Source organism: Spinacia oleracea, chromosome 6, assembly GCF_020520425.1.
Source record: "Spinacia oleracea cultivar Varoflay chromosome 6, BTI_SOV_V1, whole genome shotgun sequence".
Taxonomy (NCBI): domain Eukaryota; kingdom Viridiplantae; phylum Streptophyta; class Magnoliopsida; order Caryophyllales; family Amaranthaceae; genus Spinacia; species Spinacia oleracea.
The window spans coordinates 82545353-82566517 of record NC_079492.1 but is presented as its reverse complement, the minus strand read 5'-3'; the positions used below and the strand labels follow the sequence as shown (position 1 = coordinate 82566517).

Sequence of the window (21165 nt, the reverse complement as noted above, 5' to 3'; positions counted from 1 at the left end):
AACAACCACTACAACAGGTTAGACTTCAGATGGGAGGGAGAGCATACATAGCTGAAAACTTTCAAGGTTGTTAACATCATATACAGCCATATTTCATACAAAATTTAACATCAATATCATCCTATTAAATCGAAAGAACTAACAGCAAGGCAACCTTCACATGTATGATTTCTAAACCCTATTTGACATTTGGAAAACAAGTAAGAATTTGACCTTAAGGCTCAAACAGTTAACCCGAATTTCAACACATGATTTAGGGAAACTATTATGAGTAAAATGAGTATTTATGACCCCGAATACCACCAAATATATATGGCAATGATGGTTTCTTTCCTGTCTGTTTATCCTTACACCAGTAAGTTCGATGGTTAGTAGCCAATCTTCCCCTTTGATGAAAAGAACCTGCTAAAGCCACGCGAGTTCTTCTCCGGCGTGGGAGTGGAGGATGTAGAGGATCCTGACTTTGTAGTTCTGTGTTTTGCATTTATCGAAACAGGTGATTTAAGGATATTTCCCTCAGTGTCTGATGTGCTAAATGGTGCATTGTAGAAATCCGAAGGCGAACCAGAACCTAGCCTTTGCAAATTAGTGGAAGTAGCAGTATCCATCTCAACGTGATCCAGATCCTGCATGTTCATCCCACTTGTAGTTGTTTCTTCTTCATCAAGGCCTTCACCTCTTTGACTCCTATCACTTACGGGTGAACCCATGAATTCTGGCTGAGGACGCAAGGTTTTCAGCTGCTTGCCAAGAAGAAATATGGTTTCTTGGCACTCTGCTAGCTTCTCTGCTGCAGCTGCCAGGTCCTTCTCCTGTAGAATATTGAAACAAACGGTTCAGTTTAAACATCTTGAAACAACATGTAATTAGAATTACAGCACCACTATGGTGCATGCTTGACTCATCCCAGATGGATAGGCTTGATATTAGTTTCATGGAGCATAATTTTTGTTTAGGCAAACAAGGCTTATGAGGGGAACCCTTGGATGTAATAGGTAAAGAGGCAAAGGAAAGGAACCCAAAGAAGTTATATGCCATAAGCCTATGAAAAAGGAAAGAAATACTCAGTTCCAAATATAGACTAACTAATAATATATGCAAGTCAAATATCAGATTTAAATAAATAAGGGAAATAGATAACTCTATTAGCTTTATACCTGTTTGTTTCTGTCATCTGCATCAGCAGCTAAAGACAAGCACACGGAGCATCCTTCGTTCCTTTAGAAACAGCACACGAACAAGTTAGCAACAAAAAGTATCTAAAGGGCACTACATTTACACCTAGATATAAAATCCCCAAAGAGGGTACATGGAACTATAGAGGGTGGAAAGTTGGTAGCAATTTGATACCTACTTTCATGAGTAGTGTTTCTTAATGTTCACATTTTGGCAGATAACTAACCTTTGTAGTTGTTCCTCTAGATCTCTGCATCTGAATAAAGCATCTTGATGACTCACTTTCTCAGCCTCAAGTTCATTATCCAAAGATTCCAATTTTGTCTTCAAGATATTGACTTCACTCTGTAATTCTTCAGCTCGTTTTTCAAGCATCTTGTATGACTCTGCCATGCATTTCAGCTGTGTTTCAGCCAAGCTGTTCATGTTCTGAGAAGATGCCAGCTCTGATTTGACTTCTGCTAGTTGTTGCTCCATTTCCTGCAACTCAGATTTAGCCGCCTCCAGATCTTGGGAGCATTGGTAAAATTCCCTCTCCATGCTGTCTTTCTCGGCTTTTAGCTGTTCAACTTCCTCTATGGAGTATTTACATGACCCAGGCTCAAATCCTGACATAACATAGGCATCCTGAGGAACCTCAGGATTTGAAGAAGTATCGGAAATATGACCACAACCATTAGCATAACCCTCTCCTTGGGGTGGCTTGTTTTCAGGCAATGCAACTTTGTCTATACAATCAGGACTGTTTACTTCTGTTTCGTTGCCTTTGTATCCCAAAAAACTTAGGTTAAAATTACTAGCTTTGACCATGATATCAGAAAGGGAAAAAACAAAATCATCCAGGCTAATTTCATTGCACATTACCCTGTTGAAGGAGGCAGAGAACTGCTCAACTTTAAGGCCCAGTGCATCATTATCTTTAGATAGACCATGTACTGCTCTAGATTCCTTACCCAGGAACAATACAAAATTGTGAATTTGAGAGATTGCAGCAGCTAATTCTTCACTGATTTTCTCAATTACTTCATTTGGCTTACCATTTTCAGACAAACAAATTTCCTTCTCTGCAGAAGCCACAGCAACCCCTGGTACAGCTTGCTGATCTGCAGCACCATCTGAGCAGTGTTTCTCCTCAAAGACGCAATTAATAGAGTGTGGATTAAGGGTATCATGTACCTCCTGTATAATATGCTTAATATCCTCCAGAATTTTCACAACATCAGATTCATTGGAGACAGATTCGAATACCTTAGATATTCTTGATTGCAAGCTCACCAATGGCAATGATTCTGTTTCAAGTTTTGGATCTGATGCAGAAGAATTAGCTGGTGAATCTGACCCAGGCAATTTGGATGGGGAATTAGTGTGCCCATTAACATCAGGAATTGAACTGGTTGAAGTTACAACCTTATTGGCTGGGCTGTCAGTAACGGATGTGGAACCATTCGAGTCATCAGATAAACGAGCCAGTTTTTCCATTTCCTCAAAGTCATCCATAAGCTCCAAATGTTTCCCATTTTCACTTTTCATAGATTTGTCCCTGTTGTTATCCTTTATATGAGATAGCTCGGATATTAATGCAGATGCCCATGACTCAGCACAACTTACTGCATCATCATTTCCATCTTCAGAGAAGGACATCATACTTGGAGGATTGCTTGCGTGCTGGGTAGAAGACCTGTCAGCTTGAGCTTGGATATCAGCTTTTGTGAAACCCTTTTGTTGGTTGAATATTTGTACTTGTGCTTCCAAGTTTTGAAGTTTGCTAGCAGTCTTGGCACAAATGCTTCTAGAAGTTTGCAGTTCACTGTTACGTTTCGCCAATGCTTCTTTCAGCATCTTTGTTTCTTCTTCCATAGCCAAAAGACGCTCAGTGAGATACTCATTCTCCTTCTGGAATTTCTGGGAACCATCTAGGGAAAATTCAGGTACGTGTGACATTTGGGGATTTGATGAATACTGCGGGCTAGCAGGCCTGGCAGGAGACCTTCTCAGACGAGTTTCTCCATGATCTCTACCTAGACTTTCCACTTCTAGCTTCATTTGAGCCAAAGCAGCAGGACCAGGCAGCTTCTTCCTCACAAGACCACGTAATCTTTGGCACTCTGCTTCTAGCTTGGCAATTTTCTTCACACTTTCCATCTGCTGCTTATTGGCTGCATCAGCTGATTTGACGCTCATATTCCTTTCCTCATTACGGATTTCAAGTTCCTTAGAAACAATATGGAGTTCATATTTCAAGGAATTAATTTCCCTCTCACAGGATTCAACATTGCTTTTCAAGAGCTCAATATCTGCCTCAGCCTGTGACTTTTCTTCACTAACTTTGATAAGCATGTTAGAACGCTCCTGCAATGACCTGGAAAGAGCAACACTCTCAGCTTCAGCCCTCATTATTTCTTGGTCCAAGCTAGCAATCTTTGTTTCCAGGTCATGCTTCATTCTGTCATACTGCTTGTTTTTTGTTAATGCAAGTTCTTGGAGCTTATGTTCATTCTCTTCCTTCAGATTTCTTATCTGCCTCATGCACTCTTTAAGAGCACCATCCAAGTGTGCAGCCCTATCTTCTGCAGTTAGTTTTTCTAGAGTCACAGACTCTAGAAGATTTTTCAAAGACAACGCTTCTGCTTCAGCTTTCTCCCAACCTGCAGGAAAGCCAGGACAGAAAAGATATGACTGGAAAATGTCTTCCATGTGTAGCAATTCCTTGCATCCTTGGGCTTTATATCAAAATATTTTCTAAAAAACTACAAAGATCTCATACCTGACACTGCTTCCTCAGCCACCTTTGCATGCTGTTTGACAAGTTCTTCCTTGGTAGTTATCTCTGAATTAGCAGACGAGACATTCTCATTTAGTTCATTAATTTCTTCCTCCAATGTTTTAACTTGATCTTCGTATGTTTGTGCTTGCTCTTCATATGCTTGTACTTGCTCTTCATATGCTTTTACTTGCTCTTCATATGCCTTAACTTGATTTTCCAATCCACTCAAATGAGTATATGACTCTATGGAAATTTGAACATAATTTGACTTCTTGTGTTTCTCCTGTCCCTAAGTTATGGAAATAGCAAATTACCGAAATTCGTAAATAAAAAAGATAATCATATTCATAATCCACTGCTTATCACAATTACAAGTTATAAAAAAATTGTGCTTGTTAGATGGTAATTCACAGAGGGAAATATTATAATTGCCAGGCTGTCAGAGACAACAGTTGAAACATTCATCAAATATATCAGATTCTGAGATAAGTTTTTAAATTTCATACAGAACAATAAATAACTGAGTAAGCACCCTGAAAGACAAGGCACTGCTCTGCCCAAAAATAAATGAGCAGAACAATAATTGGGAATCAAATATCTCCGGTCAAAAGCTTATACTCCGTACCATTTTAAGTTAACAAGCAAGTGCTTAGCAAAACAAGGATGTTTTAAGTTAAACCATTAATTTTTTTATTTTTTTTTAAGGCAAAGTTCAAGCATTAGTTATCAACCTTATCTGCTTTATCTGCCTGAGATCCACCAGAAGTTAGCACGGACCCTGCAGAATCTAGGGTAGCAATAACCTTCTCTGCAGCTGACTTCTCGGATGACTTTTTCTTCCACGGCCAACTCCGGCGGTCCATTCTAGACTGCATTATACCACACAAGATAAGTGAGTACAGGCTAACCGCAACGTATTAGAAATCACAAAGGGCATGCCAGTTACTCAAACAGCTATAGTATAAGCAGTACTATATAAAACCCTTTTAACTCCAATGTTGACATATGATTTCATCGAAAGCAAACTTGCACTTCTCTGAGTATTAGTTAAAAGCAAACCTTCCTTAACAAGGCCACTATCATAGGTATTTTACCATCGAAAATGTGTTTGTAGCATTAAAACATCAAATCTAAGGCATTGTTTGGTACGCAATATGAGACTCATCAACAATTAAACATCCACCTAAATTCATTGAACTAGCAAATAAAAAGGTGCAAGGGAAAAAAATATTCAAAATCATTACAAATAATAATAAAAAAAAGGTACAAAAATGTGGAATGAAGGTAAGGTATCTATACCCTTTCAAGAACTGAGCAACTAATTTCAACAGAGTATCCCACCCAAAAGTTAAAAATAAAAAAAATAAGAAGGATTTCTAGTTTAACACTACTACTCGTACTTGAGAATCTCAAAATCATACAGTATTACAGTAGAAAACAAAAACAATTCTGTTTTTAATTTTATTTTTTACTTTCATTTTTAGCAACTATTCTATTTCAGCAAGTAGTAAAAGAAAACTCAACCACCACAAGTCCACAAGTAACAACTACAGGCATGCTTCCTTTATATCATCCACAAGCAAACAGAAACATTTACCAAATTTAAGGCGGATGCTTTGGAATTAAAAGCTACAAAAATAAAAACTGTTACTCGCACTATAAGTCACCCACATTTTCCCCTCTTCCCCCCATTTTTTATCTTTATTTTCGTTCGAGATCACAAACTCGTTTGATTTACTACGGGGTTCAGTTGGTTCAACCGAATTAAAAAAAAAAATTACCGAAATAATTTGAACTTCGGAGACCAAAAACGACAAAAACATTCAAAGGCATTAAATTTAAAGCATAATAGGGTGGATACTATTCTTATCTTTCTTTTTTTTTTTCCCTTTCCTCGGTTAACTCGGAAGCATCCAAACAGAGTACAGCCCTGCTCATAATGTATTCAAACACTGTAATACTCGCTTATAGGAGTACCAACTACCAAAACTATGTCTCTCAACCCTTTCATTTTTTTGAAAAACAAGACGGAGCGTATTATAATAATCGGTAACAACGAGTGTGGCTTGAGTACTACCTAATCGTGTTAAAAACAATAACCACAAGTCCTGCAACTGGACTCTACGTGTATGGTTCGAGTATTAACTAGTTTGATTAAATCAGTAAATAATTTTAAAATAAAATTACAACATTTTGGGTAAGAAAAATCTAGCAAATTATCAAAGATCTATCAAAAGACTCAAAAGCCTGGCCTCGAAACTTTCAATCCATCCAATCAAAATTAAGTTGTAGTTCCTACTCCTCCATTAAAAATACTTGCATTATTAATTAAAAACCCACTAACCCCAAAAAAAAAAATTGAATTTTAAAGTGGAAAATCTCGTGTTAGCGTAAAATTCCTGATTAAGCAAAATCGGAAACAAAACTTAATTAATTAAGCTTGTCTAAAACCTTGAACAATGTTCGAGGATTAAGAAATTACCAAAAACCACATCCGGATTCAAAAACTCGATAACATCGATTTTTTTTAACTTCATTTAGTAATTTAGTAGCACAACAATATCAGTTTGAAATCAACAAACAAGAAATTCAAAATTTTAAACAGCGATCCAAATTCATTAAAAAATAGAAGGTTACTGATCAATATATTAAACCACATTTTCCAAAAATAAACTTAAAAAATCCAGATATTTAGAAAAGCAATGTTGAATCATTTCGAGCTCAAAAAATCAATGGAACTTACCAGACAAAGTAGTTGACGAAGAAGATCTAGAAACAATAGTAGCTGTAAAATTGAGAAACTAGCTGAATTATTTTTTGGAGGACAGAGAAAGTGGGAGAGAAGGTGGAAAGGGGGGAGGAGGTGGTGATGGAGTGGAGGAAAGAGAGTAGGGGAGATGGTGGGGAGCCTTCCCAGCTTAGGAGGTGGTGGAAATTGGAATGAGAGAGAAGAAGGGAAAAAAAAAAGTGAAAAAAAGAGGAGAGAGAAAGTTAAGAAATTAGTACTTGTTGTTATTGTTTTTGTGTTAAGGTGTCACTTAAATGGCTCCAAAATAGTAGTGGTACAAACTTTTTAAACTGTTTATCAAAAATTTAAAAGGTTCATTTTTTTTTTGTATTTTCCTACTATTTGGCAATTTTCATTGTACATTTTTTAATTTTAAAGTTTTTATGTGGTATTTTTATACTTAATTTGCCGGATGCAGACTATTATTATTATTATTATTATTATTATTATTATTAGAAACCACCAAAACGTTACAAGCTTAACAAGCTACAAAGATCAAGTAAACTACAAGAAGTTGGTGGGGAGCCGAGATACAATCTGGGCCCCCACTCCTCTAGCTATGGCGAACCCGATCCTGCTCAAAATGTGGGCAGCTGCCCGTGCCCCTATGTCTTGAGCCCTGGAGTACGTCTGGACCCGCTTCAGCAACGAAACAGCCCCTTTCTCTAACTCCCCAAAAGAAGAGAAGGAAAAAGGAAAGAAACCGTAACCCAAAGCCCTACAACGTGCCGCATACTTAACCTGCTTCCGCTGCGCAGCAACCGCCACAACCCGACCCGGAACGAAGTCTGACAACCCAGATTGCGTCATAGGTGAAGACCCAGTCAAGTCAACACACACATCTACACCGCCATCCCAAGAATAAAGCAATATATCTGCAGGACGAAGAGCTCCATCACTCTCACTAGTCAGCCCAACATCAACCTCCTTACGAGCAGAAATCCCCGACCGATAGCAAATATCCAAAAGGGTATCACGAACAACAATATGTCGATGTTTGATACCCACGATCCCAGCACAAGACACGGCATGAACCCCATAAATATCCCCATCGAAAACCCGAGAGCAAGCAGAACACGGCGTCGAATCAGAGAACAACGGAATACCCAACCGATAGCAAAGAACCGAACGATAAGTCTTACCGTTCATAGTCTGGCCTAAACCCGAGATGGGGACTGCCCGCAACCAAGCTGAGGAGTGATCCCCCTGCTGGGATTTCCAAAGGGCAACATGACGCGAAGATAAGGAGTAGGCGGATACCGCATCAGCAGTAACCTTCGTGAAATATATGTCTGCCAATTTCTTCATGAGAGTGGGGGCAGCGATTTCACTAGGGCTACTCATAAGGTCGCTCTCCACGGTCCTATTGAAAAGACCAAGAGCATCATCAAAGGCCGACCCCGGACCAACAACACCTGAAAGCCGAAGAAGCGAATCCTGCAAACCAGAAGACTGCAAACGGGATGCAAGAAAAGCATAATGCCGAACATCACCAGCTGAATAAACACCCAATCCTCCATACGAATAAGGCAAGGTAGCAAGACGCCATTGCCAGTCACCGAACCCAGGTCCCGAAGCAGTCACGATACGCTCTAAAGAAGCCCGAAGAGCCACATCAAAAGATACTTGGGCCGCTTCAAAAAGATGAGGTGGACAAGTGCGCATAGCAAAGTAGAGTTTAGAAACTCCAGTGCACGCACGAAGAAGCAACAACTCACACTGGGGATCATTAAGCTTAGCTACAGCATCCATCAACACAACAGTCTTCGACACCCGTCGCGAAACCAACTCCTTACAAAAAGAGGAATCCGTACTGACTGGACCACCAAGCAACTTAACACCAAGCGCGGGACGAGCAATATCCGTAGGAAAGACACCCTCTAGACGACTGCGTGGGTCCTCCGAAGGCCAGAAAACCTCTGTCTTCTCAACATTAACATGGAGACCTAAATGAGGACCCTCCTCCAAAATCAACCCCAAGACCTTTCCAACCACCAAAGTGTCACCAACGATAGTGCCATCATCCAAGTACCACGCCTGCAGAGATAGATCAAAAGAGTCCCTGATTCGACACACCAATGGATGTAGAACCAAAGAAAATAGCAAAGGGCCGAGAGGATCCCCTTGCTGCACACCTTGACAAGACCACAAGGTATGCTCCCCATAATACAACCGTGCTGGAGAAGAGTAGCAGAATTCAACCCAACGCGAAAGAGCAGGACAATGTAGCCGAACCTCACGCAACAAAGACGAACGATCAACCAAATTGATTGCATTCTGAAAATCCACCAATAACATAGAGAGGCCAACATCGGCCCCACGAGCCTCAACCAAACGATTGACAGCATGGAGAATAGCCTCACCACCTGCTGGAACCCCAACTCCAAACTGAAGCCCCCCAAAGTAGTTCCCTAAACGCGGACCAATCATAGCAGCCCCAACCTTAGAAACAAGACGCCTCCAAATAGTGCCCACAGCAATAGGCCGAATACCACCACCCGGCTTAACAAGTGGCGTAAGAGGAGCACTAGCAATATATCCACCAAGCTCAGCAGGACACTTTCCAGCAAGAAAGAGATTAACTACCTGAGTGATAGAGTCCACCAACTCATCAGAAACAGCTACAGCAGCACCACCCAAGCAATCCAAAAGGTGTTGAGCATGCAAGCCATCTCTACCGCACGAAGTACCACGCGGAAAGCCCCTAATATGCTCCAACACAACAGCGGAGGAAGCAGTAAGGTGATGATCAACTGGGATATCCGGTAAGGTAGGTTCCGGAACTGAAGGGTGCTTTGCTTGCAAATCAGCAAGAGTAGCATCATTGTAAGGGGCAAGACCTGAGGACGAAAGAACTCTAACGGCAGCCGTGTAGTGACCGTCAGAAATTTTTCTCTTGCATTGCTTAATATTACGCTCCGCCAAATCATGGTCGTCGTCAACATCCAATAGAGGGGGAGACACGCTAGCCAATGTGTCCATAATAAGTGTTAGGTTATGATACATATGACATTTACATAGATCATGCGGAAACAACCATTAACCCAGGAAACATATTATTTACACATAATCATATAGCATAATTAGATGCATACTCTTTGTTGCGTGCCTTCCCTAGCTGCGCCCGAACCGAACAAGAACAAGTCTTTTAGGACTCCAAGTGTCGTCCCTCCGTAGATAGTCCACAGCACGTCCGGATCCGCCTTAAGATTGACCAACTAGAATCGCCCTTAAGGTACTAGAAAATTCGGCACTTTTATGAGCAAGATGTGTTTTAATTTTCTCTCAAAAAACTCACTTTTGAATACTTTGAAACTTGTGTATAAATTATGACCCCTAGGCCTTTATTTATAGAGTTATGGAAAAGGAATCGTAATCCTAGTAGGATGCGAATTAATTGGAATTAGAATCCTATATGAATTCTATTTAATTAATTTATCCAATTAGGAATAGACATTTAATCATACACTGACTCTTGCAGATTCAGGAATCACGCATGAGCACAAACTCACACACACACGGCAGCCACAAGGGCTGCCCATGCGCGTGCGAGCAGCAGCCCGCGTAGCACGGCCCACGCAGCCGCGGCCTCTTGGCGCGCGCTGGGCCTGCCTTGCGGTAGGCCTGGCCGCTGCCTTGGCTGGGCTTTGTGGCGCGCATGCTTGCTGGGCGATGGCCCCGGCTTCGTGCTGGGCCTTCGTCCGGCAAGCCTCGTCCGATGCTAATTCGTATGATACGCTTCCGATTAAATTTCCATTTCCGGAATCTATTTCCGATACGAACAATATTTAATATTTCCGATTCCGGAATTAATTTCCGTTTCGAACAAATATTTAATATTTCCGTTTCCGGAATTATTTTCCGATTCCGGCAAAATTTCCGATTCTGACAATATTTCCGTTTCCGGCAATATTTCCGATTCTGGTAATATTTCCATTTCCAATAATATTTTCCGATACGTACCATGTTTCCGTTTCCGGCAACATCTACGACTTGGATAATATTCATATTTCCGATACGATCCATATTTCCGTTTCCGGCAATATCATCGTTTCCGGAGTATTCATTTCTTGCCTGTGACGATCTTAGCTCCCACTGAAACCAAGATCCGTCGGTTCCGAATATTCATAGATGGAGTATTTAATGCCATTAAATACTTGATCCGTTTACGTACTATTTGTGTGACCCTACGGGTTCAGTCAAGAGTAAGCTGTGGATTAATATCATTAATTCCACTTGAACTGAAGCGGCCTCTAGCTAGGCATTCAGCTCACTTGATCTCACTGAATTATTAACTTGTTAATTAATACTGAACCGCATTTATTAGACTTAACATAGAATGCATACTTGGACCAAGGGCATTATTTCCTTCAGTCTCCCACTTGTCCTTAGGGACAAGTGTGCATTTCCTAATTCCTTTGTCGCTCGATGCTTGCTCTTGAACATAAGGTAAGAGTTGTCATCCTTATTATGTCCAGAGGTGTTCCTCGGTTTCAGAGTTCAACTGATCAAATAAACAGATAATCATAGCCTATGATTCATCCGAGCACGGCCATGCATTTCACAGTTTCTAGCTCTCCGAGTGGCCTTGTACAACTTTTAAGCATCTCATCCCGATTTATGGGAGGACAATCCCAATCTTGCGATCTTGAGATTAGACTTCGTTTGATAGGTGATTACCTGAGCGTTGCCTTTATAGCCTCCTTTTACGGTGCGACGGTTGGTCAACGTCAAAGCAACCAGTTCTCAAACAAGTAATCTCAAATCACTCAGGTATTGAGGATTTAGTGTCTAATAATTTAATGAAATTTACTTATGACAGACTTTCATCTCTTACAGTAAAGTTTCATAGGTCTTGTCCGATACTAGTCTTCCCAAAGTAAGTATCTATGCAAATGATTATGACATTGCCATGTCCACATAGTTCAAGAAACAGAACTACTAGTCATCTTGCATTCTAATCGTCTAACGTTTTCTATGCGTCCAATTTTATAGAAAACTCCGATTAGGGACCATTTTCAACCTTTGACATTCAAGTTCACTTGATAGACATTTCTTAGTCACAGGACTGGTCCTGACAGTCTATCTTGAATATATCGTCAAGTTGAAGGGACTCATCATTTAATAAACCACAAATTAAATGGAAAAATGAATTTCTTTCATTTATTGTGAATGATTAACCAATAATGTTTTACAAAGATTTAAACTCTAAAACTTTAAAACATTAAACAGAGACATCAAAGCCATTCTCCAATATGCTTGATTCCCATAGCTGCAGTGTGCGAGTTGTGCTTCGCTTGCGGCAGAGGTTTAGTTAATGGATCTGATATGTTGTCATCAGTTCCAATTTTGCTTATCTCGACTTCTTTTCTTTCAACGAACTCTCGTAGAAGGTGAAATCTACGAAGTACATGCTTGACTCTCTGGTGGTGTCTAGGCTCTTTTGCCTGTGCAATAGCTCCGTTATTATCACAATACAGGGCTATTGGTCCTTTAATGGAGGGGACTACACCAAGGTCTCCTATGAACTTCCTTAGCCATATAGCTTCCTTTGCTGCTTCATGTGCAGCAATGTACTCCGCTTCAGTTGTAGAATCCGCAATGGTGCTTTGCTTAGCACTTTTCCAGCTTACTGCTCCTCCGTTGAGGCAGAAGACAAACCCAGACTGTGATCTGAAATCATCTTTGTCGGTTTGGAAACTTGCGTCCGTATAGCCTTTAACAATTAATTCATCATCTCCACCATAGACCAGGAAGTCATCTTTGTGCCTTTTCAGGTACTTCAGAATGTTTTTGGCAGCAGTCCAATGCGCCTCTCCTGGGTCTGACTGGTATCTGCTCGTAGCACTAAGTGCGTACGCAACATCCGGGCGTGTACATATCATAGCATACATTATTGAACCAATCAATGATGCATATGGAATCCCATTCATTCGTCTACGCTCATCAAGTGTTTTTGGGCACTGAGTCTTGCTTAGAGTCATTCCATGAGACATGGGTAGGTAGCCTCGCTTGGAGTCCGCCATCTTGAACCTATCAAGCACCTTATTGATATAAGTGCTTTGACTAAGTCCAATCATCTTTTTAGATCTATCTCTGTAAATCTTGATGCCCAATATGTACTGTGCTTCTCCTAGATCCTTCATCGAAAAACATTTCCCAAGCCAAATCTTGACAGAGTTCAACATAGGAATGTCATTTCCGATAAGCAATATGTCGTCGACATATAATACTAGGAAAGCAATTTTGCTCCCACTGACCTTCTTGTATACACAAGATTCGTCTGCGTTCTTGATGAAACCAAAGTCACTGACTGCTTCATCAAAACGTATATTCCAGCTCCTGGATGCCTGCTTCAATCCGTAGATTGACTTCTTTAGCTTGCATACCTTTTTAGCATTCTTTGGATCCTCAAAACCTTCAGGCTGTGTCATAAACACAGTTTCTGTTAAAACGCCGTTTAAGAAAGCAGTTTTGACATCCATCTGCCATATTTCGTAATCGTAATATGCAGCGATTGCTAACATTATTCGAATAGACTTTAGCATTGCAACTGGTGAAAAGGTTTCATCGTAATCCACACCGTGGACTTGCCTGTAACCTTTTGCAACCAATCTAGCTTTGAAAATTTCAAGTTTCCCATCCTTGTCCTTTTTCAGTTTGAAAACCCATTTGCTTCCAATGGCTTGGTAGCCATCTGGCAAATCGACCAAATCCCATACTTGGTTTTCAGACATGGAGTCTAATTCAGATTGCATGGCTTCTTGCCATTGCTTGGAGCTAGGGCTCGTCATAGCTTGCTTGTAAGTCGCAGGTTCATCACTTTCAAGTAATAGAACGTCATAGCTCTCGTTCGTCAAAATACCTAAGTACCTTTCCGGTTGAGATCTATATCTTTGCGATCTACGCGGGGTAACATTTCTAGATTGACCATGATTCTCACCAGATTCTTCTAAAGATCTCTGAGTTTCATCCTGAATGTCATCTTGAGCATTCTCTAGAGTTTGTTGTTCGACTCGAATTTCTTCGAGGTCTACTTTTCTCCCACTTGTCATTTTGGAAATGTGATCTTTCTCCAAAAAGACACCATCTCGAGCAACAAACACTTTGTTCTCAGATGTATTGTAGAAGTAATACCCCTTTGTTTCCTTTGGATAGCCCACAAGGATACATTTGTCAGATTTTGGATGAAGTTTGTCTGAAATTAATCGTTTGACGTATACTTCACATCCCCAAATCTTAAGAAAAGACACATTTGGAGGTTTTCCAAACCATAATTCGTATGGAGTCTTTTCGACAGCTTTAGACGGAGCTCTATTTATAGTGAGTGCAGCTGTATTTAGTGCATGTCCCCAAAATTCTAATGGAAGTTCGGCCTGACCCATCATTGACCTGACCATGTCTAGCAAGGTTCTGTTCCTCCGTTCTGACACACCGTTCCATTGTGGTGTTCCAGGAGGAGTCAATTCTGATAGAATTCCACATTCTTTCAGATGGTCATCAAATTCATAGCTCAGATATTCACCGCCTCTATCAGACCGCAGTGCCTTAATCTTCTTGCCTAATTGATTCTCTACTTCACTCTGAAATTCCTTGAATTTGTCAAAGGATTCAGACTTATGCTTCATTAGGTAGACATAACCATACCTACTGAAGTCATCAGTGAAAGTGATAAAGTAGCTGAAACCACCTCTAGCATTTGTACTCATTGGTCCACATACATCTGTATGGATTAAACCCAATAGTTCATTTGCTCTTTCTCCAACTTTAGAGAAAGGTTGCTTTGTCATTTTGCCAAGTAAACATGATTCGCATTTACCATAATCCTCTAAGTCAAATGGTTCTAGAATTCCTTCCCTTTGAAGTCTTTCTAAGCGTTTCAAGTTTATATGGCCTAATCGACAATGCCACAGATAGGTGAGATCTGAATCATCCTTTTTGGCCTTTTTGGTATTTATGTTATATACTTGTTTGTCGTGATCTAATAAATAAAGTCCATTGACTAATCTAGCAGATCCATAAAACATCTCTTTGAAATAAAACGAACAACTATTGTCTTTTATTATAAAGGAAAATCCCTTAGCATCTAAGCAAGAAACTGAAATGATGTTTTTAGTAAGACTTGGAACATGGAAACATTCTTCCAGTTCCAAAACTAGCCCGGAGGGCAACGACAAATAGTAAGTTCCTACGGCTAATGCAGCAATCCGTGCTCCATTTCCCACTCGTAGGTCGACTTCACCCTTGCTTAACTTTCTACTTCTTCTTAGTCCCTGTGGATTGGAACATAAGTGTGAGCCACAACCTGTATCTAATACCCAAGAAGTTGAATTAGCAAGTATACAGTCTATAACGAAAATACCTGAAGATGGAACGACTGTTCCGTTCTTCTGATCTTCCTTTAGCTTCAAGCAATCTCTCTTCCAATGCCCCTTCTTCTTGCAGTAGAAGCATTCGGATTCAGAAGTGGGTTGACTGACCTTCCTCTTTGCAGATTTGGCGCCAGTTTGCTTAGTTGGGCTGGCCTTGTTGCCACCTTTCTTAGCATTCCTCTTCTTTCCAGATTTCTTGAACTTGCCCCCACGCACCATAAGCACATCCTGCTTATCACTTTTGAGCGTCTTTTCAGCGGTCTTCAGCATACCGTGAAGCTCAGTGAGCGTTTTGTCCAGACTATTCATACTGTAGTTCAGTTTGAACTGATCATACCCGCTATGAAGAGAATGGAGGATGGTGTCTATAGCCATTTCCTGAGAAAATTGCTGATCCAGCCGACTCATATTCTCAATGAGTCCAATCATTTTGAGAACATGTGGACTTACGGGCTCGCCTTTCTTAAGCTTGGTCTCAAGAATTTGCCTATGAGTCTCGAATCTTTCGACTCGAGCCAGATCTTGGAACATGTTCTTCAACTCACTGATGATTGTGAAAGCATCTGAGTTGATGAACGTTTTCTGCAGATCCGCACTCATGGTGGCGAGCATTAGACATTTCACATCCTTGTTGGCATCAATCCAACGATTGAGGGCAGCCTGAGTGACCCCGTCGCCTGGAGCTTCGGGCATCGCCTCATCTAGGACATACTCCTTTTCTTCCTGCATAAGAACTATTTGCAAGTTCCTTTGCCAGTCAAGGAAGTTTTTTCCGTTCAACTTCTCCTTTTCGAGAATTGATCGAATGTTGAATGAATTGTTGTTTGCCATATTAAAAACTACAATTGAAAAGAATAAACAAATAAATAACCATTCACAGTTTCTCTTAATAAACTTAAATTCTAGCATACATGCATAATTCAATGTTTATTAAGCATTTTATTCAAGTTATGTGTTCCGGCAGGTGTGAATAAAATGATTCCAAGATCCTAAAATCATTGAAGAACTAAGCACAGTTTGTCGACTTAATCCTAGAACATCTTAGGTAAGCAAAAGCCTTTTGCTAATAGTCTAGAAACTATTCTTGGTTGATAGGTGCGTCTAAGAACTTATTAGGTAAACCTATCGAATTTGCCACGACATAAAAGGACTCCTTACTTATATCGTTGAGTTTCACCAAAACTAACATGTACTCACAATTATTTGTGTACCTTGCCCCTTTAGGACCAATAAGTAACACCTCGCTGAGCGAAAAACTATTACTAGATTGATGTAAAGGATATCCAAGCAAGTGTATATTTTGGCATGGCACCTTTTAACTCAATTTTTAAGTTTGGAACTTAAGGCTCTTACTATGTTGGTTAGATTTTAAGTGAACTAAAATCCTTAATCATGCAACATAATCAAGCTTTTGATCTCATGCATTTTAAGACATATTTAAAGCAATAAATAACTTAAAACATGCATAAGATATTTGTGATCTAGTATGGCCCGACTTCATCTTGAAGCTTTGACTTCAAAGTCCGTCTTGAAAATCTCCGTGGGAGGCACCATTTTCTTCAAATAGGATAAGCTATAACTAATTACAACTATTTGATGGTTCGCAGACCATTTTGAATTGAAAAATAACTTTGGTACTTTAGACCAATTACATTCAAATTAATGGTACGCAGACCATATTTTCTATCCTATTTGGGCCATACTAGTCACTTCATAACCTGCAAAACAGTACATATACAATATATACCATTCACCCATTCATTATCATGAATGGCCCACATAGCTGGTTAGTAAAACACATTATGCATCACGTAAACATTTGCAGCAATTAATTAAGGGCACCAATAATCTACCAATTATTCAGTCCTTATTAATTCTAATCGAGTTGTTTTAACCTTAAGGATTTGTAGACCTAATCAAGAGTTTATGACTAAAAAGCGCTCCCACTCAAACCAATAAATTCATATGCTTTACTAATTTTAAACATAAAATTGTATTTCTAGTCTAACCGGAAACATACAAATTTAATTAAAATTTAAAGCTCATATAAATTTATAATTGAATCCAAAAATTTAATTTAATTTCAGTCGCATTTAAATTAATTCATGATTTTAATTTTAGTAAAATAATTAGAATAAATTCCATTTATTATAATTATAATATTCAAAATTAAAATCCAAGAAATTAATTCAAATTATTAATTTTAAAATTAATTAAAATTACGTGAACTGAAATTTTCAAATTAAACATTCAAAACGATCTAATCGTAACGCAAACACCCTATGCGTTGCACGCCCATGGGCCGTACGCACACAGCCATTGCTGGCCATGTGCGCGCAGCCCATGCGCTCGTCGCATAGCTGCTGCTGTCTCATCGCAAGCCTCCGCACAGCGCCCCATCGCACGCGAGCTATCGCTCGCAGTGCGCGCGCGCGATATCGTTCGCTGGGCGCGCTGGCTCGCTCGCTGTGCGCGCGAGCCATCGCTCGCTGGGGCGCGACATCGCTCGCTGGGCGAGCGACATCGCGCGCTGCGCGCGCGAGCCATCGCTCGCTGGTGCGCGACATCGCTCGCTGGGCGAGCGACATCGCGCGCTGCGCGCGCGAGCCATCGCTCGCTGGCGCGAGCCATCGCTCGCTGGTGCGCGACATCGCTCGCTAGGCGAGCGACATCGCGCGCTGCGCGCGCGAGCAGTGCTGGGCGCAGCGCTCGTGGCACGCGAGCTTGCGCTCGCTGCGCGCGAGGCTGCGCGCACTTGTGCGAGGCAGCGCGCGTTGTGGCGCAGCTCGCTTGCTGCCCACACGCGACTGCCTTGGCTCGCCCTTCGCCCATGCCCATTCGTTCATTGCTCGTGGCACACGACACAAGGCAGGGCTGCTGCCTTGTGCTCGTGCACTACGCCCTTGCTCATTGCATTCGTGCCGCACGGGCGACGAGCTCCCTTGCTCGTCGTCGCATGCCCGCATTATACAACACCCCTTAAGGGTAACACGAAGCGTCCATTGCTTCGTGCGTGCAAGTTATTTGAACGAATCGCATAAAAATTTAAAATTTATATTTAAAATTAATGACAAATTAATAAATATTATTAATTTCATAATTTTAGGGCGAAAAATCGAAAATTTATTATCCAATTGATTTCCGATTGATATGGATTCAAGTCTAGGTCATAAAAATTTAAAATTTATCGTAAATTTACAATTTTTATGGTGGTTTTTAATCATAGGTTTCTAATTAAATTACAATTAATTATGAAAATCAAATTAATTCTAAATTATTCTAATTTTCAACAAATTAATCATAATTACAAATTAGATTGCATAATTAACAAGACTAGGCATTCAAACTTGTTAAACATATGCAGTAGGTCAATCAAAAATTCAAGATTTATCAACAGGAATCGCAAATATTTAATTTAACATCTTAAATTTACGAAATTTTGCATTCGAAAAACTAAAACCTTCGAAAAGTCATAGTTAGGCTTCGAATTTGAGAATTCTGGGTTCGGCAGAAAAATACTAATTTTTGTCAAAATTTTAGAATGCCTTTTACATGCGGAATTGACACAAAAATCACTCAATTCGGATGAGTAATGAAGAAACTGCCGAAAAACTGCGTACATATAATTAAATAAACGCAATTTGCAATTAATTAACAATTACGAAAATTAATCACCCCTTTTAATTCTTGCAAATTTGTAATATTTAACCATGTTCATGCAATTTAGATTATGAAAATAATAAGGGGCTCGTGATACCACTGTTAGGTTATGATACATATGACATTTACATAGATCATGCGGAAACAACCATTAACCCAGGAAACATATTATTTACACATAATCATATAGCATAATTAGATGCATACTCTTTGTTGCGTGCCTTCCCTAGCTGCGCCCGAACCGAACAAGAACAAGTCTTTTAGGACTCCAAGTGTCGTCCCTCCGTAGATAGTCCACAGCACGTCCGGATCCGCCTTAAGATTGACCAACTAGAATCGCCCTTAAGGTACTAGAAAATTCGGCACTTTTATGAGCAAGATGTGTTTTAATTTTCTCTCAAAAAACTCACTTTTGAATACTTTGAAACTTGTGTATAAATTATGACCCCTAGGCCTTTATTTATAGAGTTATGGAAAAGGAATCGTAATCCTAGTAGGATGCGAATTAATTGGAATTAGAATCCTATATGAATTCTATTTAATTAATTTATCCAATTAGGAATAGACATTTAATCATACACTGACTCTTGCAGATTCAGGAATCACGCATGAGCACAAACTCACACACACACGGCAGCCACAAGGGCTGCCCATGCGCGTGCGAGCAGCAGCCCGCGTAGCACGGCCCACGCAGCCGCGGCCTCTTGGCGCGCGCTGGGCCTGCCTTGCGGTAGGCCTGGCCGCTGCCTTGGCTGGGCTTTGTGGCGCGCATGCTTGCTGGGCGATGGCCCCGGCTTCGTGCTGGGCCTTCGTCCGGCAAGCCTCGTCCGATGCTAATTCGTACGATACGCTTCCGATTAAATTTCCATTTCCGGAATCTATTTCCGATACGAACAATATTTAATATTTCCGATTCCGGAATTAATTTCCGTTTCGAACAAATATTTAATATTTCCGTTTCCGGAATTATTTTCCGATTCCGGCAATATTTCCGATTCTGACAATATTTCCGTTTCCGGCAATATTTCCGATTCTGGTAATATTTCCATTTCCAATAATATTTTCCGATACGTACCATGTTTCCGTTTCCGGCAACATCTACGACTTGGATAATATTCATATTTCCGATACGATCCATATTTCCGTTTCCGGCAATATCATCGTTTCCGGAGTATTCATTTCTTGCCTGTGACGATCTTAGCTCCCACTGAAACCAAGATCCGTCGGTTCCGAATATTCATAGATGGAGTATTTAATGCCATTAAATACTTGATCCGTTTACGTACTATTTGTGTGACCCTACGGGTTCAGTCAAGAGTAAGCTGTGGATTAATATCATTAATTCCACTTGAACTGAAGCGGCCTCTAGCTAGGCATTCAGCTCACTTGATCTCACTGAATTATTAACTTGTTAATTAATACTGAACCGCATTTATTAGACTTAACATAGAATGCATACTTGGACCAAGGGCATTATTTCCTTCAATAAGCTGCTCAGAACCACCAGGCACACCCCAAGAACGAATAGCAGCGGTGATACTCTCTTCCTGACGACGACGCCTAACACCGGATGAACACTCACGATTACTCCGCGGAGAAAAAGTCGTGAGGACACAAAGAGGTAACACGAGCAACTGAACCCAACAAGCGATGTCATCTGATCTGCAAATCACCTTATCAAGCGCCCCTTTCAGAACTCGCGAAAAACCCAAACGACATTTCGGAGGGATGGATTTCACAGAACGCAACCGCTTAGACAACAAAGAGTCTAGAAGAGCAACATCAAAAGAAAAATGATGTTCCCGAGGCGCATCAGAAGAAGGCAGCTCGGAAGTAGGAGCTAGGGGTTTTTGAATACCATAGAGAATAAAACGAAGAATACCATCCCCAGAATCAGGAGGGTCCACAAAAACAGTACTAGAACCACTGCCATGTCGACACCTAGTACGATGAGTATGAGTCTTGAAACAATCTCCACATAGCCAAATTCCCATACGACGAAAGGTCACCTCAGCCGTAGAAAAAACCTGCAAATTGGTAGTAAGGGAATGACGGGTAACATCCCGCACACCAAAGCAACAATGACGATCCCGCAAGTGAGTGAGCAGAGAACTCCTCACCAGGCCACGCCCACCACCATCCTGGCACCCGCTAAGACCCACAAAAGGGCAATGAAACTTCTCCATGGAAGCCGCCATGTCAACGTACTACAACCAAAAAGTAATACCAACGTTCACTCGCCGGAAAACCGAACAACAACTGCCGAGACAAGCTAACCAAAACTACCAAAGCTGACGGCCACACCCAACACCAACACCGACGAAGTTGAACTTGCACACCCACAAACCACCAAAACAGAACCACCACAGCTGAACTACCAAAGCTGAACTTGCACACCCACAAAC

At 40.7% G+C, this 21165-nt stretch overlaps 1 protein-coding gene across 1 annotated transcript; it reads right to left on the bottom strand.

The window, feature by feature from the left end:
* Positions 1–24: 24 nt before the first annotated feature.
* Positions 25–6963, bottom strand: LOC110798245 (filament-like plant protein 4). The gene is made up of 6 exons (XM_022003420.2): positions 6684–6963; positions 4672–4809; positions 3941–4229; positions 1403–3821; positions 1158–1218; positions 25–812 (listed from the first exon to the last, which is right to left on the bottom strand). Exons 2-6 carry the CDS (start codon positions 4801–4803, stop codon positions 369–371), a joined length of 3345 nt encoding a protein of 1114 aa, XP_021859112.1. The 5' UTR covers positions 4804–4809; positions 6684–6963; the 3' UTR covers positions 25–368.
* Between the last annotated feature and the right edge of the window lie 14202 nt (positions 6964–21165).

What these genes read in the sequence shown, in the direction of transcription:
- LOC110798245 (XM_022003420.2), bottom strand. Translation starts at nt 4,803, where the DNA reads ATGGACCGCCGGAGTTGGCCGTGGAAGAAAAAGTCATCCGAGAAGTCA. An exon ending in GGCTGAGGAAGCAGTGTCAG is followed by an intron (nt 3,822 to 3,940) that starts GTATGAGATCTT and finishes GCTTTCCTGCAG; the next exon opens with GTTGGGAGAAAGCTGAAGCA. An exon ending in CAGATGACAGAAACAAACAG is followed by an intron (nt 813 to 1,157) that starts GTATAAAGCTAA and finishes AATATTCTACAG; the next exon opens with GAGAAGGACCTGGCAGCTGC.